Genomic DNA, 24,344 nt, shown 5'->3' with positions numbered 1-24,344 from the left:
CCTTGTTCAGCGGAGAAAAGGGGGGGCACCTATCAAGAGCACGAGGAACTACAAGGCCCTCTGCTATCTCCACGATGTTCGACGGAGCATTTCCTTTTTATTTTTCAAGTCGCTTGAAAATTGAGTTCGAAAATGAACGGCTTGTTAACTGATTTCTGCTTCCTCCACCCCAATAAAGATCGCGCACTTGTCCGTGTTTATAATAAAACTCTTCGAACCCGCTTTTTTCGAGTAAACGAAGTTTGTTTTGGTTTAAATGTGCGGAAACGGTTCCTTTACTAGTTCTTCGAGGGAATTTGTGCTCATCAACAACAGGTTCATTTTTCCTTTTAGGGAGTAAATGTGCAACAGATCGTAAATTGTTATAAAATATTCCATTTCTTTAAAGGAAATTGAAAAGCTAACGTATCATGACTGATCCACGTTCTAAACAACTAACAATAACTTCAACTGGTTAAAAATGAATCGCTATAAATTTTATAGTTAAATAATACGTGAATGACGCGTTTTATGGCTGTAAAAACTCATTTTTCTGTCTTTCTCTATTTGATATTGAGTATAATCGCAAAAGATGGATATTTTACATGCATTTTCAAAATCAGCAGAAAGGTGAGTGAAAATATTCTTACCTGAGCTCGCCAGTCGGCTGCTGGTTGGGCCAAACATCTGGTAAGGATCTGAAAAGGACAAAAAGAAACATTCCTTTCAAAAATATTGTTTGTACTTCCTCTTCTAAATATCAAACTGTGTGATCTTCTTAAACGCTTTACCAGCGATTATAATTTATCAGAAAATTACTAAAATATTCGTAGCTTTATTTTTTAATACGGAAACTTTTAAATAACGGATTGACACGTGTCCACGTAACTCCAACAGTCCCACACGTACGATTTTTTGTGATATTTGAGCCATTTCTTTTATTAAATTCGTTCGAAAACCGTGTAATTAGCGCAAGACGTTCCCTGATTGATACGTTCATTAGCGGCAATGTCCCCAAAAAAAGCTGTTGTCCACCGAGAGAGAGATTCAACGAAACGTATTTCGCTGTCTGTTCGACGTTAGCTGCCATTTGCGTGTCAACGCGTTCGGTGGAGTCAATCCATACGGCACCTCTTGACTGGCTACATTTCATCTTTACAACGTAACCACATCACCCCCAGAAAAGTAATCGATGGAAACACATTGACGCTACTACCACGGGGTGTATGTATGTATGTGTGCGTGTTTATTTTTCTTCAGAGAATTTATTTGAAAGTGGCGAACACGACTCCCATTCCAGGTGTTATCAAAATAAATGTGGACGCCTGCCACTCCTTCCAATCTCGCTTTCCTCCCGCAAGACAAGCATATGCCAAATACAGTTATAATATTTTAGCTGCCACATAACTTACTGGCAATTTTACTTTCACGTGCCCTCGGGGAAGGCGATAGAGGCAGCGCCTAGGCGCGCGCATCAAGCGTCACTTGAGGATATGACGATGACATCTATCCCAACAGCGTTGCCGACATGTCAACAAAGTGGCACACGCACGGACGGGAATATTAATACTCATCTACGTAACATCAATATTGTCCTAGTGCGCCATGTCAGGCTCGCATAACCAACCCTATTTGCACAGCTCTGATGGACTCACTTAGCTAAGGCCACCTTTTTTTTTTTTTTTTTATTGAGCGCTGCCAACAAAAATGGAGTTCTTTTTTTGCCTTTAACCGCCTTCTTGTTTCTGGGTCGTCTCTTCCGTCCAATGAACATAAAGATGAGAGGTGAGGAGAGTTACCCGGGTGGGATAAAGTAGGTGGGGGTGGAAAATGGAGTGAGTGGTTGGCCTGTGGAGGATTTTATTTCATGTTGAAAGGACTGGCCGTTCGTTGGCAAACCGGATGTTATATGGAGGCAAAGATTCTTCTGAAACTTCCCAACGATTACTATTTAACCTTATTTCTCCCCTCTTTCCCCCTGTGCTTCGTTGTCCCTGATGGAAAACGGAGAAAATAGAGAATTTGTGAGGGAGAGGTGGTTGGTTACGACTAAAGGTGTTTGGAAGACGAAAAAATTGAATGTTGGTACGTGATAGCAAATAGAGCGACGGATGTCGGAGACTTCGGTATTGCTTTTCACAGGTAGACGTTATTTACACAGCTGGAAACACAAAGAGAGGACGAAGGAACAAAAAATTGAGTTTGTGCGTGACGAGTCGATAGACAGCCAGCAGAGAGAGGTGGTGGAATAAAAATTTTATACTTGTAGTAAAATATTCGAGGGTCTTGGCACGTTATTAAATGCAAAATGTTCCAAAAGAGGCCGTTGTGGTAGACTTCAATTCCCTTGATGTTAATAGAGAAACTCGTTAATTGAAAATGTGTTGCTCTTCAAGTTGCAAATACTGTGGAGTGGTCATTAAAGTTCGCTGGAGCGACCAACGCTCAAAGTGACATCGCTATTATGGATCGTGGTTCATGACTGCTACATACGGATAATGATTGCGTTCATTGTCAAAAGGATTAATCTTAGATTCTTCTGACAGAGTGGTCTTACCGGAGTGTAAACAAAACATTGATATTACCACCACAGCCTATCCTTAGACCCATTATTGGGTATTTGTTGTTCTTTATACATAACGTATATAAGTACACATCTTGAGACCCAAGTAGACCAGACTGTTGCTAGGTTTCCTGAATAACTTTGAATAAAAGCTTTTGCAGTAGTCCATCGGGACTATTTCCCGGTTTCGAAGTAATTTGGCAAAAATTCTACTACAAATACTCTTTATTCCCACCATTGAAGGTTGCCAGGGGTTTATACATTAAATGGATATTACACAGAAAACTAGTACATGGAGAAACATAATATATAAATAACGAGGAGAGTAAAATGTAATGAAAGGAAGGTAGAATAATGAATTGTGTGTAAGGGAGAGGACTTAAAAGAAACGTAAGGAGTGCTGTGGCAGATGCCGATAGTCAAACTGGAGAATATGAAGGTGCAGAAGCCAGATGCAAAGCGGGAAGTGCTGAACGGATCAGTTCACACAGTTTATGATGACGAGTCAGCTGAGGTGTTGGGGTCAGGAGAACATTGTGACTGTAAGCTGTTGGTGGCAAATAGATGGAGGTCAGCATCGAGTGCTTGGCTTCTGTCAAGCATCCGATTCGGTAGGAAATGGTCCGATAATGCAAACCTGTTGGAATACACAATTAAGGTCGGCGTTGATATTAGACGTGCAAGGGAGAAGTGCCATCAACATATGCCCCAGATATTGGGCTCCGATATAATTCCAATTTTAACGGTCAATAGTCTTCTGTCTTCAACCACTTTTGGCAGTCTCGTTAGCCCCATTTCTTATACCATTGATGTTATTCGATGTAAAGGGGGAAGATTAAATTTGTGGGTAGCCCATTTTACAGACTACTGTTCCTCGGTATAAATGCGCTTTTGTTAGTCTGGGCACCCGTAGCCCAGATTTCAACTCTGTACAGGATTCCGGCAGGCATAGAGGAAGGTAGTTATGTATTTGCGAGCGAGCATAGGTTCACGAATGTGGAGGGGTTGGCACTTTCCAAGTCTACGTTAAGTGTCCGATTAAAGGCTTATCCGTTTAAGCTAATCACCACCTTGGCTAATAAATCGAGTACTTCTGTCCAAGTTCTAAATATCCTTATTTTTTGTAAACGTCACTATTCTTCCTGAATATTTTCTCGTTTTTAGGGTCCACAGTCTAACGAAGGACCCTTATAATGTCACTCGGTTGTCTGTCTGTCATAGCATTGTATCTCTGGAACCACTCAACCTATTGACTTGAAATTTTGCATGGGTTTGTACATCATGTGAGCCAACATAACGCCATATTTATCGTTGTTGACAAAAATTTTGTCTGAGAAATGGGAGGGTAAAATGTGAGAAACTTTTTTCAGTTACCATAAAGCTCTCTATTTCAGATACTACACTAACGACCATTCGTGACTACGGACTCTTCATCCTGAGTACCCGGCACTCAGTGTTGACCGATTTATTTTTTCTTTAATTTTATTTTTTATATAGGTTTATTTCCTATTTTATCTTTTAATTTTATTTATATATAAAAGTATACAATTAAAATTATGTTACAAAATGACGGACAATGTTTTACTTTGCTCATTTCTTTAATGCTTCGAATATTTAAATATTAGCCTCCGCATTTTTAGCTATCGATTTTATTAGAAACGCTACGTGTTCAATATCTGTCTGTTGTTGGTTTTTAGACGCATCATCAATTTAGCCCGTACTGGACATTTGTGTATAATGTCTGTTCACGTTGTTCAGGATGAAAAACTCATAATTCACGGGAGGAACAACTCCTGCTTGAGATCCGTTTTCTACAGCCCCCCGATTAAAGAGGATTTTAGAAATTCCTCCAGTCTGTGATGGGACTCTGACCTATCCAAAAGTGACAAGTGGAGAAACTACTACTATACTGCCACAGAGAATATATCAGGCAGTTTCATTCACTCTGTTTGATCTGTCTGTGGTCACATTTTGCCACTCAAATATTTCGTGCTCTTTTTTGCACTATTCTTACATTTCCTTTATACGCAAAGATCAAAAAGTCGCCCAACCCACGAAGATTTTTATTAAATTATTGGAATATTTTCATAGCATAAAAATACCCACATTAACAACAGCTATTCAAAGTCCCACGCATTCGCTCTCTGGGAATGTTTCCTGAAAAAGACTGCGTTATCTGTTTGAAATGCACACCTCAGTATTTTGATGCAGTTCCTCTGATCTAATGAAAGTTGTTTACATACATTCTGTTTTAAATAACCGTGAAGACAAAGTCTAATATTCTGGGCAAGAACGATGCTTAATATTCAACAATGAGCACGTGTTGCACAATTTGCACACGACTCTTCGCACACAACTGAAACCAAGGTGACGCCTTTCAGGGTCATGCGCATTACACTGTTTGTTATACAGCAATGCGCTAATGCCTTACTTCAGTATTTCCCAACCGTTTTTTAAGATACAGACCACTTTCAAATACGAGGTGAAAACCAGAGCACGAAAAATAATGAACTATCTATTCAGATATATTAAAAAATTAATTTTAAACGCGGCAATAATGCAGTAAACGTAAGGTTGTTTTAGGAATGTTACTTTTCATGTGGCATCTAAACTAATATCCCAAAGCCAACAAATAAGAGGCTAATTATTTTCAACGTAATCCACTTCGTAATTCGTCAGGCGGATGGATTAGTTCTAAGCAGTAACGTCATCGGAACGTGTTATCGCTCGACCCGAATGCCGTATTCATCAATTACTTCTGTATAAACGTTAAAATGTGAGAGTGGTTTAAGAAATAAATTTTTCCAGCGCGAGGGCATCGTTGGAGATATTTTACGTAACCATCGCTAAGCCTAACTGAGTGCGCGGCCGGTAATTGTGATATTTTTAGAGAGCAATAAACCTACCCCGGACAAAAGCTGCGCTGACATTAACTCTTGCAAGAGCCGAAGATAACAGTTAGTTCCATTTTGCATGGAATGAACGTGCACTAAGGATGCACTATAGGGGTAGAGGAAGTTAGCGTGGAGCAAATGATACATCGTCTGTATCCGGACTTTTGTCGATGGATTGGGCGTGCCAGAAAAAGACAAACACACACATTGTAACGTAAAACTACTGCAAGAACATTAGCACTTCCGTTAGAAGCAACTGCATTTTCCGCTTCGTTAGCAGGACTCTTGATCGCCTAGCTGCTTCTAGGATTTAGCGACTGACGGCTGGAGACAGATAGTCGCTTCATCTTCTTTGCTTCTCCCTCACTTTGTCTTTTTTTTGTGTGTATTTTTCTTGCCATCTGCCCGCTCTACACCTATCCCTTTACACAATGTTTTATACTTTAATATTTTCTTAGTTGGACAAAGCCGAAATCGAGACGGATCTTTATTTCCACCGCACCTCCTGAATCCATCCAACTAGTGTTCAGTCCTGTGTCAAAGAAGGAAAAAACGCTAGAGGAATGTTTTTATCTTGATTTGCGAACTGTATTGCCGAAAGTTGAATATCAAGATCTTTCGATGAGATTATGAAAATGTAAATTCAGATGAAGTTAATTTCGTTTTGTAGTTCCAGTCAGCACCAGTTTTGCCAAGCTGTAATAATAAATTTAGAGCGAGAGAGAATAAAATATGACGAAGACACTCCAGCAGAAGAAGAAAGAACCTATTTTCTCGATAATCCCTCAATCAGCAAGAGTCTGAATTGGGGAAGCGGTGGTCAATCCCCCTAAAAAACGACAACCAGTAGAAAACAAATTCCTGACACATGAAGACGTGGAAAATGAACAGAAAAACGAACTAATCCAAATATAAATTTAGTACAAGTTACTAGAAAAAAAATAAGGGATGATCTAGCGTGCCAATTAGTAAAAAAAACTGGAACAATAGGAGCTCGATTACAAAACGTAGAAGGATTGAATTACAAAATAAAATGGTGAAATCAAAAGGATAAGAAAAGAAAAGTAAACTCCGACACGCAATATGCCAGAAAAGAGGAAGGGAGAGAAGCATATGTCAAAATCCCGAAACATCAAGAAAAACAGACAAAATTGCCAGAATCGCAGGGGAGAGAAAGAAAATGAGGGTACTCTATTTCAGATTTCGCTTTTTCCACCTTTTTGCTTGGTCCCTACTACCTAGAGCGCTTTCCATCTTTTATTTTTATCACATTTCAAAATTTTGCATTTTTGTCTTGTGTTCCTCTTTCTTATAAATTTTAAATCATTTTTGTCAATTTAGATTATAATATTTACCATATGTAACTTGAAGTATAATTACTATATATTTTATCTTCACCAGAGACGCTTTTCTGCGAGTATTTATAATTGGGTCCATGCGTTTTTCTGTTGCATTTTGCGCGGCTTCATGTGTTTAGGTAGTCAGGAAATGTTTTGTCGTACTGTAAAGACTGCAGCCACTCAACCCAGACCCTTACTAGGTCGACTGGGTTATGGAAACACCAGATTTTTCCCTTATTCAATTCGAGGTGCCTTATAGTTTTTTCTTGAACAGATAGACATCGGCGAGCGAATTCACCCCTTTACTTTTTGTTCACAGGTATTCCATTTCTTGTTAAGGCATCTACTTGTCAAACTGGAATCAACATACAGAGCCATACCATCTTGGTTGAATTTTCTAGTGTCATTTCTCTCTTTGGTCGGAGTTAGCAAGAACGTTATACATTTAAATAGTTACCAGTTTATCTTTAAGTAGGTGTTGTCTTCATTCAAACCGCAACACAAAGATATAACTTATTTTTTACTAGCATTTGTCAATGTAAAACTTTAATTACCTACTCATGATCTGAGAAGAATCCAAATAAGATCATTTTGTGTTAATACTTAATAGTGTGGGTCTTCAGAAAGAGCGAGTTCTTTGTGGCCATCCTTTCCGGTGACGAAATCCAACTGTGAAATTTTTTATTCTCTCTTAACCAATACGAAACAATTGAGGAATCAGCTTCTTTTTCAATGCACATATGTGAACAGTTCTCGCTCATATGTGAACAACAAAATTTGGAAAAAGGTGACAGCTGGAATTTTAATAGGATAAATTCAGGAGTAAAACACGTTTGTTACCAGATTGACACCTGTGGTAATAAATTGTTTTTATAGATTTTTTGTGCCTTCTCGAATTAGCGCACTGATTACGATCTCCATGTCTATGGAAAGGCATGGAGATCGTAATCCAGGTCTATCTAAAAGGAAATTCGAATCCAGGTCTATTTAAAAGGCAAATGCTACGAAATTTGGTTTTTCACATCGTGCTCGAGTTACTCGGTCTCATTGAGGAGGGTTTCGTGTTTCCCCTCTTAGAAACTAGTTTTTCATCTTTCAGAATAAGAAAATCGAACATATAATTTAATGATCAATACATTGACGTCTAATAGCTTTGGCTGTATAAAATAATAGAAAGGTTTGTCTCTGTCCACAATTATTTAGACTAAGTGGATTAGTGTTTTGTGTTTAAAATTCCAGGCACAGAAATAAAATCCTGAATGCAAATGGGTTATGGATATTTTCAAATTAAAACGATAGCAAAAAATACTGTGGTGGATTTGGCACCAAAAATATGCAAAAAGAAAAGGCCGGAACCAATCGGTTTCCTATATTTATTAATACATTCCTATTTATAGATCTTTAAATCCTTTAAAGAATGGAAGAAGGAATAAAAAGGGTGTATCGACTTTGCGCAGAATATCACTGATAGTTCCATCTTCATAAATAACGCTTTGCTATATGACACGATCTTTGATCTCACAACTTGTGTCATTCAGGAAAAGTCGGCAAGATGTGGTCTACCAAACATTATCAGCAGTGTTGCACCACAGTGGCAGTGAAGAGCCAGTGTGGGTGGAAGGCGTCGCCGAGTCATCTAAATCATTATTTGCTGTAAAGGTCAACAGGCAAAAAAAGTACTTGATCGCGTCTCCATCGAAGTTTACTGAACTTTAATTTTCTTCGCTGTCAACTTTGAGATCGCGAGGCTCTTTTAGGAAAACATTCATTAAACTCGCATCTTGGCAGCTTTCCATAATTCGCGTAGTTCGTATAAAAGATCAGATTTCCGCAAATTTAAAAGTGCCGCTTTATTACTCTCCTCGTGAGAAACTCTTGCGCTAGGTGCTACTGGAGATCTTTATAACTAACAGTTTTTTTTATATTTACTTTTGATGGAATTAGACAAGGGAGGATACAAATCCGTTCTTCGAAGGTTCGGAGGAAGGATTTTTAGTCTTTTAAGGGTTGAAGACCGCTATTAGAGGCTGAGAACCCTGTCCTTTTTGCAAGCTTTAACTCCACAACTTTTCTCCGTTCTTGGAAGAGTGGTAATTATTGTGATATGCTAAATTGCCTTTTTTGTGACATTTCCTCTCTCTAGACTCCGATTTATTTCTTTCAAGTTCAGTTCAACTTATTACAATATGAAAGAAATCAGTTAACAATAAATATCTCTTTCACTCCATTTTCAATAATTTTTACAGCTTTTATTTTTGTTTATCATTGCTTCACCTCCCGCACAATTATCGCATTAGAGTATTTCTGTATGATATTAAGAAATTTTTAGCTCCATTCATTAAATGAGAAGCTGAGGAAGAAACTCTAATTTGAACTCAACGCTTCCGTATTATGCCAAACACGCAGAGTTGCCCCATGGAAACTCCAAGATCACTCTGAGGATATTCATCATTAAAACATTGCTATTTTGGATTTTATTTAGTCCGCGTATATGAGATGTAACTAAAGGGATGCCCTCGTGGGGTAGCACAGTTCGCAGGATCGCCGTCCTTCCCACACCAGGTGGAAAAGATCTGAGTTCTAGTCGATGACGAGAAGACTTTTTATGGACCATTTTCATGACGTGGCTGAGGTAGTCGTTCTCAGGAAACATCCAGCAAATAAAATCGACCTCAGAACATGCGCAGTTTACAGATATCACCAAGAAATATGTCTTTACCCGCTGATGCACCTAAAACCCTACAACAACTGACGGGGTGAAGTACGAATGTACACAATGACGCGATAATGGCGTCACGCTCACTCATCAACTTTGCTCTTTCAGGTTTCACCACAGATTGCTCTTTGGTTTCCATGATGTTCAGCATTTTCTGTCTGATGAAATATCCGTATTATGCTTCAACTGAGCCCACGAAGTTCAGTATAATATACTGTCTCTATGATTCTTTCAAATCACAGCTTTTAAACAGCATTTAGTTCCATCTTTTGAAAAATGACAAAATCATCTATTTTTTTTTAATAGACTCCGATTAACTTTGCTTTCGAGAAGATCATCGTTCATCAATCTGATTCAGATTGGATTAGAAACGACTATATCTGTTTTTAACAATGGATTAGGCTGATCTTTAAAATTTGGGGTTTTCTCAAACCAAAACAGGAACACGTGGCCATCCTAAGGCACAAAACGCACCAGACTTGAAGGTTCACAATGGCGTTCGATTACATACAACCCTTGATCATCTCAATTTTCTTAAAAGACATGAAACTTGAAGCTGTAATAAACTGGTTTAAGAAACTCTTGCAGATGACGTTAGCACCTGCTATTAAGGACGTAATCATTAATAGTTTTTCAAAATGTAGTAAAGATGGTGGTAAAAGGATGTTTAATGAATTTCTAACTAACATCAGTGACAAAACGCTTTCAATCTGTCTTAAGATAATAAAAGTAGTCTCAGTAAGATAATTACTTTACAGATTATTATTATTCCAATCCACCCACAGTAGCTTGTTGTTTCTAGGAGGTCGCATTTCTTCTCTGCATCATCCTGAAAACTTGACCACATCGCGGCATTTTTCGTGAATGACAAATGAACTGTTTCTGAGCGCGTGGGCGCGAAGCAATCAGTGTCAAAACGCCTGCATATATACCTGCTTAGTAAATCATAAGCCGGACGGAGGCACACGACGACTCTTTCTCTTCGACAGTTCCACAGCAGACGCCATCAACGGGCGGAAAGTCATTTCCGTTTTCTCTTAGCGTAAATGTTTTGTCGTGGGGGGTTGCTGCAGGAACGGGCAGGTAACCCTGGAACAAGAAAATTTGTTCAACGTGCAAGTGTTTTACCGAGTTAATTACACAACCTGCGGAAGTTGAATTGCTTACAGGTTCCTGAAGTGAAAAGCGATGAAAATAGAGGTCCGTGGAGTGCAGGAGATGTGCGTGCTTGTGCACGTACACACACACACATCCCTCTTCACTCTAAATGGCGTTAATTCTCTGATTTACATTCTGGAAATTATAAATTTCCTCGAGCGTGAATGGTGGCCCTTACTGGTCCGACAACAAATATTTATTGTCTTTGTTTAGCTGTTTTTCTGTTTGATTGCGTCAAGAGAATGTTTGCTGACATTGGGCAATAAAAATTAAAAATGGCGTTCTGGAGAAGGTTCAGTTTGAGAGGAGGCACTTAAAACATTGAGGTTAGCGACAGAGTTTGTTCCACGCAAGCCTTCATCTTTAATTCCTAATTTATTTTAGAAACAGAGTAAGCAAACAAACTGAACTAATTTGGTTTTTAAATCGATAGAAGAATTGTGTAGTCTATGAATAACATTATGCTGAATATACTGCTCTGTTTTCAGTAGATGGCAGCACTGATATCCACATCATTAATGAGAAGGCTTCCTAAGAAAGGATGCGCAATACTCCGCGATATTTGTAATTTACAAAAAAAAATTCGTAGTCTCTTGTATTTCTCTGCAACCGAGCTAATGGAACGTTGACTACATTTTGATTGTAATTACTGAGGACTCAGGCTATCGATAACTTATCTTTTTTTCGCCTTTCATCTTCCATCTAATTCTCTAACAAGAAATCAGTCATCCCCTGAATCTACATCAGTTTCGACACCGTTTGAACGAAGCTGAATTCTCATTACTTTGACTTAATTTTTCTGCTCAAACTGTTTGTAAAAAAGAATTAAACAACTTAATGCAATTATCGGAAACTGTAGGCTTGTTTGAGTAGTAGACTGCTTTGGGAGGCTGCCATTAAATACTTTGTTTCCCCTGAAACAAGACCCAACGTCCATGCCAAAGTTTACTTAAGTGTGTTTGCATTAAGCCGAAGACTTGTCGCCTTATTTTCCCCTCTTAAATAAAACACGGAGAGTAATTAAGACATTCTAGCGGGGTAGCTTGTGTGCACCGCGATGAATTAAGGCCTTTTATGCAATTAAATTTAAATGATTTGCCTCATCTGTCTGCTGTCACTCCAGGTACCTCTACTTTTCTCTATTTGGAACTCTGGTGTTATCTGTCGCATTCACTGATATTTCTTTCTGCCCATCTTTCGCGTGTAATTTTCTGTATATATCTTGATTTTCTTTGTCTTCTCCTCTTTGGATTTCTTCCTAATTGATTTTATTTGCTTGTATATCCATGTTTGATCATACAAGAAGCTCAGTGTAACGTGTTCATCAGTTTATCATCGGATGGGTTCAAAGAATTGAAGCCATCCTATACTGTCTTTTTATATATTTATCCATACTTTCAGAAAAATTCCTTTTATCGTCCTGTTTATTATATAATGTATGGTGTTGCCGCTGTCCACACTTTCCAGTGTGAACAGATGGTAATTATGATGGTGTTTAATTACCCAAGAGACGATGTTGTACGACATCATAGAACGCCAAAGAAACACCAAATGCTAATTGCGCAATGGGCCCCACCAGACTTGTATTATTCTGTGGAAAGACTCCATTGTTTGAGAATCATGAATAAAATATGAGAGACTGGGATGCAGTACCACCTGAGCTATAATTATGAATCTGTCGGAGAAAATAAGCTTACCTATTCAACATACGTAAGATTGCCTGTGAATTCTTATGAGCTTCAACTTGTTGCTGGACTGATTTGAGGACAGGCCTGCGGAATTTCTGAAATCGACATTACGGAACGTGACGAATACCATAAGAGATTCACCCGAATTTTAGGAATCTCTCTTTCTAGCTATGGAAGATCGGTATACAGGGTACGCGCTCTCAACATATAGAAAATTTAATGAGGGCAACTTATTTTTTCGAAAGCTTTGTCCTCACTTAAGACCATGATTAAATAATCATGGTTTTAAGCGAGCTACTATTATTATTGAAAGTTAAATTTTTACTACAGTAATTGGCTATTTTTGTTGATTTTGATTTATATGCAAGCGAATGTTTGTAAGTAAATTCTGTCTCGGTCAAAAATCTGCTATTCTTAGCTGGAAATCTCCCATTCTTTCTTTCCTAACGATTTGCACCTTTAACTGCAATTCCGAAAGTGTTTCGGTTCTCTTTTCATGTGCTCTTCCAGCTCTTAGTCCCAGCAAGCAACCCCTGATGACGCTTACCCAGAAGTCGCTAAAACTATTGATAGCGTTCTGTGAACATCATCCACAAAGCTCAAAGTTTCTCTTTATTGATGCCCATGTTATGACAATCACAAACGGGCTTTCTATGTTTTAGTTAAACACTTGTGAATACTAATGGAGGGGTATTTTAGCATGAATAGGCCGGAATTTCATATCGTGCATCTAGATGTCACTAGATAATATCATTTGAAATGCAGTTCTAATTCGGACAGTAGTTCTACGTATTAGGGAGTCACTATATTGAGGACACTGTGGGAAAACTTGTGTTCGATAATGCAGCTTGTGACCGCAAAATTGAAGCAGATGCCAGGAAAAAGTAGTTGAAGTTGCTGCTGCTGAAAGAAGCAGTAATTTTATAACTGTTCATCTAATCCGACAACGGTGATCTTAATAATATAAATAAAATGGAATTTAATAAACAATCTTATGTCCATAATAAGAATTGAGTTTTTGTCGAAATTGCAGATAGAAATTGAATTCGATTCCAAGTGTTTACGTATGCTTTTACCACTTTAATCTTTTCATATTAGTTAGAATCAAAATTAAATGTATCGTAATCAACCTTCTGTTTCGATCTGGTAATCGTACAAGGCCGAAACAAAGGACTTACATCTACTGAAATATAACTGAAGTTTTGTTTTTCGTTATATCTTTTAAGTTTAAATTTTGCCTAACTTACGTACGCCATTTCGGATTCTCGAAGTTGCTGTTGTGATTGGCGGTTCATTGAAATTTATTTAAAAATTTGCTGTACATACAGAGAATGAATTGCTTATGGATTATACACTGCCCTCCATTAATATCCGGACACCAGCCTTTAGACAAAAAAAGAGCTTATATTGTGTCATTTAATATTTTGTGCTGAAACCTTTTGCTTTTATGATGGCCTTCAATCTTCGCCGCATATTCTCAACTAGCTTTTTATAAATGATATGTTCCTCCACTCGGCCTTTAACGCAGCCACTAGTTCGGCCTTGTTCTTTGGGTGATCTCGACGTGTACGTACTCGGCAATCCAATCAAAGATGCCTGATAAGATTCAGATAAGTACTCTGGGCTGGCTAATCCAACTTTTCCACACCCATGTCCTCAAACCACTCTGTTACGATCCGAGCAGTATGGTATGGCACGTTGTCTTGCTGATACAGGTATGGGCTTTCCCTGAAGTATTGCCATAATGTTGGAAGTGCATAATTGTCTAGGCTGTCCTAATATTGCACAGCATTCATGGTTTTGTCGATAACGACTAATGGACTCAAGCCAAACCATGAAAAGCACCCCATACCATGACACTGCCTCCATCAAACTTCATTGTTGGGAGGATACAATCAGGAGGGAACTGTTCCCCTGGCATTCGCTACACCCAGGAACGGCCATCAGACTGGTAAAATGCGAACCTCGACTCGTCTGTCCATAGGACTGTTTTCCACTGCTGCATAGTCTAGGATTCGCGCTCCTTATGCCATTTAATCGGCGTCTAGCATTTGTTGAGGTGATCAATTCTGTTGAACATGTAATCTTGCATGCCCACTTTTGCAATTGTCAGTTCGAACCCCAGTGTGCATATTTATAGCGGGTTCAGTGACGTGGTGCTTGCATAAGACGTGTTTCCCCATCCATGGAAGGGTGTCCGGATATTAATGGGAGGACAGTGTATATACTGCGCAGGAAAAATACGAAAATTAATTTCTGGTTCAAATTTCTACGCTTCTGGATTCAAAAATAATATTAATGATATTAATTTTCTACAATTTCAGATGCCTCGAAAACGTAGTGTACCAGGATGCCCATCAAACTGCGAAGAAAATGTTTCAGTAAACACCTTTTCATTTTTCTATAAACCCATATTTTGCATTAAAGAGCTTTCAAGAACTTTCATCCCTTCGCTTACATGTAATGCAAAATTTGTGAAAAATGTGCATGTGAAACTGTTCAGAATTGCAGTTAGATGAGTTCCTTTCAAATATTTTCGAAAAGGCTTAAACCCACGTTAGCACACTAGATTAAATTGAGCTATTTTTACATAAATCTTTGCTGTTATTTAAATATTACTATTAATTTCTCTTTAATACTGCACATCTGTTATATGAGAAGGATAGTTGTTATTTTGTTGCAGTAGGACTTGGTTTCTAGGGCTCCTTCTCTTTATATTTAATGAAAAAAAGCTTTGAGTGGATTAAGCAAAATTACCATGTCCTGTAGATGACACTTAGAAGAACCTGCAGTTATCTACAAAAATATAAAACTTATAGGGTCTTCCAGTACTAAGACTGTTAAAAAAGTTAAGTTATTCAGGATCTATTTGACGATGCAGACTAAGCCATAACCATTCAGGATCAATGTTCTGTGTTACTCCGCATGTTCGAATAGAATACAAAAATCATAATCAAAATTATTTAAAATTTCGCAAGCATCCTCGATATTTATGGAATTCTTACATTTGGTCAAAAAATTACAGTTAACGAATATAATTTAATTTTCCGAATTAAGAAATGTTTGGTATTCCAGAATTCTCGCCTTGGGTAACCGGTTTATTCAAGATCGGTTGTACCCAAAACGGGAAAGCCACAGATCGATCAGTATTACAGTATGATATTGCATTATTTTAGAATATGTAACTACAAATCTAAAAAAAAAAAGTTAGAAAAATACAGCTGAACTTTTGATGTCTGTGGGGTAAGCAGAGGAAGACACCAACTACTGTAGATTTGGATTCCTCCCTGTATGGAATAGCAGATTACATTATGGGAAAGGGACGATATTTCCGATGGACCCAGTCCTGGCTCTCCACATCCCTAGCCCAAAATTTGACAAGCTATACAATGCAACCAATCTGTTTTGATTCTTCATATTCACCTTAGTAAACAATACAAGATCCATAATTTTTGGCCCTTGACCTCAATTAAAATGTGACTTTTAGCTTATCGTTGTTTGCCCTGGCGATTTTGTTTCTTGATTATTTGGGGGAACTGCTGGCTGCTACATATGTGACCATTGGTTAGGTGTAATCTTCCTCAAAAGATTACGCTTCAGGAAACTGAAGCATAATCTTTTGAGGAAGGATTAAGCTTTTCTTTCCTCATCAGAGAAAATACAAACCTATACAAAGCCCCTTGAAGCGTGACATTTGCAACGACTGAGGAAATTATTTATTTAGAACTTGATAGAAATTACTTAGTTTCAAATGGAACTGGGACAGAAATTAGTAATATCGGGAGTTTTCAGAAGTTTCACAGACTTTAGAATCAGTGTATATAGCGTCAAGGAGGTGACTTCGACGGAGATCCATCCTAACAGTAAGTTAGGATGGATCTCCATCGAAGACTCCACAGTCCCCGAACCTTTTGATTACACCTCGTATTATGTTTGTTTGAATTCTAATTAATGTTCAAATCAGCCAGGCCCTAAATTTCGACGCTTAGTCAAGTGTCCGTCTTGCTTTTACAACGGTTATTTCTGTTCATTCGGTTGTTAGTTTCTTTGAAGAAAACGAGAATGTCAACCAGAAAAAATCTCCCGCCAGTCTCATACACAGAATAATAAGTGGAAAAATGAGGCATAAAAAGCTTACAACTCTATTCGGAATATATTGAAACTTGGAGAGATAAAACCGTTTTTTTAAAAATGTTCCGTTGAATTATGAAGTGACATTATGTAGAATACCCATAGGTCCACATTTCATGAAACTTTGTACATAACAGTATTTTGTCCCAGTACTTAAGCTGTATTTCGTACGCAGCGTTGAGTAAACTAAGTTTGCTGCTTAGTACATTGATCTAACATTGCGGAGGCACTCTTTGAGAGTTACCTTGGTATTGCATTACTCTAATAAAAACGTACTCCTCCAATGAAGACCTTAACAACCCAATGAGGGAAGTGTCCACACTATGTGGGAACATAGAGAGGCTGTATCCAAAAATGAGATAAGTGCACTAAGCAGCAGACTTAGTTTGCTGAACTCTACGTACGAAATGCGGCTTGTCCTCCAGGTACAATAGTGTTATATAGTACTTGCAGTATGTGCCTTTGCCATAAAATCGCTTTACTTCATTTCATTTTCCTACGCACTCTCGCATATTGTGGATACTTCCCGTTAATAGGTTGTTAAGGTGTTCTTCACATCACGACGACAGTGCCCAATCGACTAATATGATCTAGCCAGATCCAAATCTTATTTGGATCTGGGTGGACTTATCAACGCGAAGTTGTAGTTGAGTTTCTCCACTGATTTTCACAAGGGTCGAATGAGTTTGAGTAGTGAGAAACACTTAAAACAGCAATATACTTCTCAACTGGACTAATATCTTTGCATATCAAAAATAATATGCAAAGATACTTCGCACTGTAAAGCTGTACTTCACCCTAAGTAAATTTTTACTGAAAATTTCCTTTTTGTTTGCCATTACCTCTTTTAAGCATTATCTAACTGATTCAACAACTATGGTAACTTTTAATTTAAAAAAGATCGGTGATCTGAGTCTTATGCTGAGGAAGTATTTTAATCCGTGGGATCCTGAGTTCTGGAAATAAATTTAATCAAAAATAAGACTTTAGGAGCATTATGACGATGATAAAAACCTTGTGCTGTATCTTCAACTCCGTTTTTTTTTTTTTTTTCAATATTAACAGCTATTGTTTCTTATAGTGTCCCTCCATGTTGTCAATAACTGATTCAACAACTATGGTAACTTTTAATTTAAAAAAGATCGGTGATCTGAGTCTTATGCTGAGGAAGTATTTTAATCCGTGGGATCCTGAGTTCTGGAAATAAATTTAATCAAAAATAATATGCAAAGATACTTCGCACTGTAAAGCTGTACTTCACCCTAAGTAAATTTTTACTGAAAATTTCCTTTTTGTTTGCCATTACCTCTTTTAAGCATTATCTAACGTTTTTCTTCTTTTTTAGTGGCTTGAAACCACTAAAGAACACAGTGAGAAAACTTAGTCTCCAAATCGTGACTGGACATCTTGAGATAGACACAGTTTACATCAAAACATTGACAATTTACTGATTGCTAGTGGGAATGAATGATGTATTTCGAACGCCTCCACCATATCCGCTTGCCAGAATTCAGTTAGACGACAAAGGCCTGGAGTAACATTTAATTTTAAAACCTTAAAAATAGACCGGTTAGATGTTAAGAAATTGGATTTGAGAAGGGGAAGAAAACGATGCTTTCACCTCTGGGACGTCCATCGGATAATTAGAGGGGAGGGGATAAGAAATGATTCTTGCACCATGTTACTAGAAAGAAAAGAGAGGGATGTTGCTACGATCTAGTTTTACAAGAAGTGGAGGAGAAAAAAAACATCTGAGAAGAACCGGAACCGTGGTGCTATTAGATATCGTGAAGTCTCCCGTCCAGCTTTCCACAATTTCCTGCCGCTCCTAATCCGACGCCGTCGGTGAGGACTGATGTAAACCTATGACACTTGTTCCCTACCACCGAGGTCTTCGGTGTGCGCGAGGAGGCAGCAAAAGAAAGGACAACGACACAGACGGAAAAAAAGCGAGAGGGCCAACCAGGACACAGGCTTCGGGAATCAGATTAAGGAATGATCGTCCGCAAACATGACCAGCATTCGATCGGCGCGTGAGATGTAGCGGAAAGCAGGGTTAGGTCTTGCACGATCTGAACGGTCTACGAATTCCCAATACTGATCCGTTGATTTGTAGAAACAAAACACGATGTTCGCTTCTTATCTCCGTGTGCTGCCGAACATTCTCCCCTTCCCATGAGATCCCGAACTGAGAGAACGCTTTTGTGGAGCACTCTGAAACCTTCCTGGCAGTTATATTTGTTAGGATGCAGGGATGGTTAAGGGAATGTAAATTCGCGTATGTTGTTTCCGGTAGTCTCTTGAAAATCCTGAGGAGAATGTGTATGACCGCGTTGCACATGATCAGATCAGCTCCTCGTCTAAATACCGCTGCTCCCATACATGTAAATAACTTCCATGAATGTCCTTTGCAACATTAAAAGTTCGCAGATTGGTAACAGTCAGTCAGTTGTGTGATTTAATATTTAATCAGCATAAAGAACTGAATTATCCGTGGTCCAGGTGAATGAGTTTATTCAAAAAACATTTGCAATTTTCCTGACTCCTATACTTACTTTCAACTGTTGTTTACGATATATATATCCTTCACCTCTAGAAACCTTCTCATTGTGTCAGTTTTTAAAAATAGGCAGCCCTTCCGATCCAAAATATCATTGTCAATCTCTAACACAAATTCCACAGAAGAGATAACCGTAATATTCCATCAACATCTTAGATACTACTCCTCTTATAAATAGCATCTGGCTGGGGCCGTATTTTCAGGAACGAATCAGGACCAATGAAAAAAATAAATTTCACATAAATATGCGTCCTATTCTTAGCAGTTACGGATGTATGGCTTTTTCAATTTTAATAATTGGCTGTGGAGTTTTTCCATTTAAAAAATAATTAAATAAGAATAAGCAAAGACGTACCTAATGTGACTAAACTTTTATTAGCTATATGTCTCCCTTTTATTATTTTTACCATCGCAAACTCAATAACTATCAGAATGGGATGAATGTTTATAGGAACTTTATATACACATCCTGCATATCTGAAGCACAGCAAAGTTTTCTGTTAGTTAAGTCCATAAGAGACTTAGTCATCTTTCTGGCTTTGTCTTGGATTTCATGGATTATGATACCCAGATTGTGGTAACAGGGTAATTGTAGATAGCATTCTCTCAAGCTTCATTCTTCCCATCTTCGGAGGTATCTCGGGAGTCTTATTTTGAATCCCTTTCATTTTAGTTCATACAATATTCCTCCAACTTGTATTAGCAAGTTTGTTGCTAATGTTGAGATGCTTTTATTCATGATATAACTGTTCGAATCAATATCTGCTTTTAATGAGAGCTTTTTTAAAAGGTTCCCTCCATATTTTCAGAAACTGGTTCACACAGAACCACTTATATAAGAATAAGCAACTTAACTCCTGGATGAATCCCACTGTATAAGGAAATTGTAAGATTGCAATTGGGATACTGTGTACAGATATGGTGACAAAATGCTACACCTGAAAAAAAAAAGACATCGAGCTGCTTGAGAGTCTACAGATGGAGAGCTCGTATGGCGAGATCTGCAAAAGGGCGTTCATATGAGGAAAGACTTAAAAATGTTGACTGCAGAGCAGGGTAACGAGTCACCTTAGACAGGACCTAAATGAGGTGTATAATTTGAGGTATATAGAGGTCTGTATTTGGAATACAGTGTTCAAGTACAGAGACCTCATTTGAAATAACACTGAGCTTCTTGAAAGGATCCAAAGAGGAGCAACTCGCATGGTGAGATTTGAAAATGAGCGACCATATGAGGAAAGACTCGGTATATGTGGGCTACAGAGCTTGTCAACCAGGCACCTCAGAGGTGACTTGATGGAGGCTCTGAGAGGAGTTAGTAAAATGAACGAAGACGGAACTTTTACTGTTGCAGAGAATTCCAGAACTCGTGGTCATAATTACAGGGAAAGAGGTTTAGACTAGATTGTAGAAAGTTTTCTTTTAGCCAGCGAGTCATTGATTGCTGGAGCAGGTTGCCTTCACAGGTAGTTGAGGCTTGACAGGTTGAATAAATTCAAAAGTAAACCGAATTGGTATGCACTCAAGGAGGGAAACAAGTAGCTTATTTATGTTTTATTTTTTCGACTGGTGCAGCAAAAAATGTGGAGCTTCCTTGCCCCTATGATTAATACTAACGCTATATTTTTAGATGTGCTGTATGTAATTTCACATTTCTAAATTCTTCACGATCCTAGCTTTCCTATATTTTTATTGATTGAACTCTCAAAGTATCATGATCATTGCCATTTTAGACATTCTCTGTACAGCTAAGCTACACCTGGGAACCCATATTAACAATATTATTTCTCATGATTCAAGAGTCTAGGTATGACGAAAGAATTCAGTTAACGGCTCCACTCATTCTCACAAACACAAAGTTCCTAATGCTTTACTACGATACATTTTTCCTTAATTGGACACGTCTTCAGTCAATCAGGCAGTCACCACTGGTCAAAGGGATTCATGAATAAACCGAAAACAATTCTGTTGTTCTGCCTTCTGTGTAGGAAGGGGGAGGCCTGGAAGAACGAGAAAGTCGTCTGAATAGCATAACAGAAAGAAACATGGATGTTATAGAACAGTTTCAAAACTGAAAGGTTAACTGTTTTGTAGTCGAAACCCAATTTTATCTTTATTTCAGCAAAGATCTGTTCGCATTATTTGTGTTCAAAGAGAGATAAATAAATCCTTTATGTTATGTGTACTTCTGAGCACATTTTTGAGATAGACAGCTCATAAAATTAAAAAAATAACCGAACTCAAATGGAAACTCCATAATGATCACTCACTGTTTTATTAAGAACGATGAACGGCCATCGTGTTTTATCTCTGCGGACAGCATACACCTCAGTTACTCAGAGTATGAATAGTTCCCATTTAAAACTACAGAAAGCTTACTTATTAGCTGTGATAAAAGTATTTCTTAAAAATCAGCTTAAAAATAAGATATACGTAAACATTGATATAGGAACTGTAGAGGTTTAGAAGTATATAGAATTGCGATGAATAGACTAGGTCATTTTACGAATGAATAATAACTCTTCTGACTTATCGACCCGGCATTGATCGATTGCATTTATCAGAACAAAGGCGACGCACTCTGTAGTTAATTCTTCTTCTTAGTAAAACATCGCAGTAATTCTTCTCTCAGACTCTTTGGAAATTGAGGAGAGGAGTGACTGACGCTTTCGATTCAGAATATACATTGACAGCTAAAACTTGCTAACAACAACAGCTATTCGTCTTTTAAAATTCCTATGCCACGTTTTTAAATTCACTTTTTGTTGCGCATCGAGATGTTTTATGAACCGAGACAATTTTTTTGAATTGACCTTGATGATAATGAGGAGAATTGCATCTTTTTTATGGATATACCTTTTATTCTATCTCAGGCACAGGATTTAAGTTTTCTCTGGTGAGTTATTCCGGGTTAATCAGCCCGCACAACATTCAAATTGGCCCATGAACACACTGTTCTATAGATATGAGTGAAATAATATATTTTCTACATAATATATCTTCTACAGAGTGAAAAATATCGAAAATAGCACGGCTTCTGGCAAGTGAAATACAGGAAATGTGCAATTTCACTTTGCCTTGCAGAATATAATATAGAACCCCCCTAAATGTCCAAATGTTTGTCCCAACATCTTACACCCACTACAATTGTACAGAAGTAAGGCTACAACTCTTTAAATTATCCTGATGATTTTTAATCATTTTCTTTCATTGACTAATAATAGTTATTCGTACTTTTTAATTTGCTAATCTAATAAAATATTCTTTAAAAGTCGAGTACATTCAGATGTAGTTTACAAAACTAAATTTGTATTTATAGTAGTTCACTCGGTTGGAAAGGTCTGGTTTCTGTTCCCATCTGTGACTGGAGGAACTGCTAAAGGCATCTTCAGTCTAGATGGAAAGAGTAGGGCTTTTCCTAGTGAGTAAAATTTAAAAACGGAAACACAAAAAATCGTGAAAAACAGTTGAGAATTGGCATCCCCACTTCTCATTCTTTTTCATATTTCTAGGTTCTATTCTCGTCTATGGGAAGTGCGCACTTCAGCTGATAACTACAACGGTATTATTAAATCTGAGCAGAACTTGGACTTTAGACTAAACGTTTGTCAACAGCTGGATGTAATAAACAAGCGACTAAAGAAGAAATTAAATAGTGTTGAATGAATAACAGAAATAGTTTCGGGACTGCGATTTATTCCGAGAAAATGTAATGTATGGTAGGACATGCACGGGACATTATATAATTATCAATATGATCGCTGTTAACGACAGAAGAGTGCATGCACGAATAGAATATACAAATTCCAAAGCACCATCTACATTAGTGAGGGAAATGATGCGTGTCTTGATGAATCGCGTGACTTCATGCCCCCTTCTCCCGTCTTTTCCTAGAAAAATAAGCTAAATGGTAGTCACTAAGTCACTACCAGTTTATCAGAGAATTTATCTTCACATATAGAGATTTAAACCTAGGGCCTCATTTCCCCCTTAACGATTATACTGCTGGGGTAGACATATTTACAATTCATGAAGAGCGATTGCTTAAGAAGTTTTATAACTTATTTGGATGTTTACCACTGAAGATTTTTTGATGGTGGTGCCCCTTGAATTTGGCTTCCACGTGTTCGGATAAGTATAATAAGATTTGGACAGAAATTCGAATGTATCGCTTAGGTTTTTTGGAATGTTTTTGTAATTTTAATTGTACAGATATTCGGTAAACTTTTTCCAAAGTAAGCTTCCAAATTTTCATTCTTTTAGACGAAAAGAACAAGGAATATAAATTATTTAAATGTTGCTTTTGAAATGGTCAATGTTTATTGGATGAATTTAAACTTACCCTGCATGTTCCGTATGTGGGGATGCGTGTGAGCATCGAGAGTAGGTTTCGCCATTCCAGCAATCGCATTGTGAGGATAACCTGCAAGAGAAATATCAACAAACATTTTGGTACTGAGCTTAAGACAAAAAAAAACAAACTATTTTATCTAAAACAACAATAAAATTACATAAAATCTCACATACACAACGCTCTCTACACCTGGTACCAAATGAACCATTTCCACAGCTCAAACTGAAGCGGTACATTGGACTACTTCGATTTGGTGAATTCCAATTTTGTTTTTAATCCACACAGCTGGAATTTGTCTACTTCGGATTCTCTTGTTCCCCCTTTTTCATCCACACTCACGCTTTATTAAGTGAAATTTCTTTTCGAGTTAAAAGCTGAAACAAGAAACGCAATAAGTATTCACGCTCTGGAAAGGCACGAATTGCCTCAATATTGTTAACACAGATGTACAGAATATGTGATCTACTGCAGGTGAGCAAAAAAGCAAAGTGCAGGGTTAGTCTGTAACTACCACCTGCCATTAATAACAAAAGCGATCCTTTTTAACAGGTGGCCTTATAAGTGGAGCTCCATCGGGTGGTTGCTGCGATGCATATAAATGTACTCTGAAAACAAAATTGTATTTTTAGGAGAAAATTCAACTTTTTGGTCTAAAAGAATTCGGAGTATTTAGGAGCAACGTTTCATTGCCTGAAAGAGTTTTCGGCTTTGTTGATCTTAGGTCAGTAACTCATATTTCTAAGCTGTACTCCAATATTTCTCATAGTTAGGCGAAGAGTTTCATGGTGCCCCAATCTGAAATTCTTGTGGACCGTGTACAGCTTTAGAGTAGATTACTTGTGCCAACTTAACTGGATTTATGGAGAAGCTGAACGAAGACGGGTGGTTTTTGAGATCAGCACGCTTACTATTAATCAAAGTGGAAGTTTCCAGACGGGAAGAGTTGGACTTGATGTGGATG

At 37.8% G+C, this 24,344-nt stretch overlaps 1 protein-coding gene across 1 annotated transcript in view; it reads right to left on the bottom strand.

Annotated features, from left to right (window-relative positions):
* Nucleotides 1–24,344, bottom strand: part of LOC150079100 (retroviral integration site protein Fli-1 homolog) — a 170,446-nt gene that overhangs the window by 7,926 nt on the left and 138,176 nt on the right. Inside the window, exons 5-6 of the mRNA XM_090382952.1 lie at nucleotides 23,372–23,452; nucleotides 630–677 (exon numbers count right to left, since the gene is read on the bottom strand). Coding sequence (XP_090239078.1) covers nucleotides 630–677; nucleotides 23,372–23,452 — 129 coding nt within the window. The remainder of the gene's footprint in view (nucleotides 1–629; nucleotides 678–23,371; nucleotides 23,453–24,344) is intronic.

The sequence above is a fragment of the Mastigoproctus giganteus genome, chromosome 10 (genome assembly GCF_048544385.1).
Source record: "Mastigoproctus giganteus isolate SK-2022 chromosome 10, ASM4854438v1, whole genome shotgun sequence".
Classification (NCBI taxonomy): Eukaryota; Metazoa; Arthropoda; class Arachnida; order Uropygi; family Thelyphonidae; genus Mastigoproctus; species Mastigoproctus giganteus.
The sequence above is the reverse complement of the archived record's forward strand: the minus strand, read 5'-3'. Positions and strand labels throughout refer to the sequence as shown.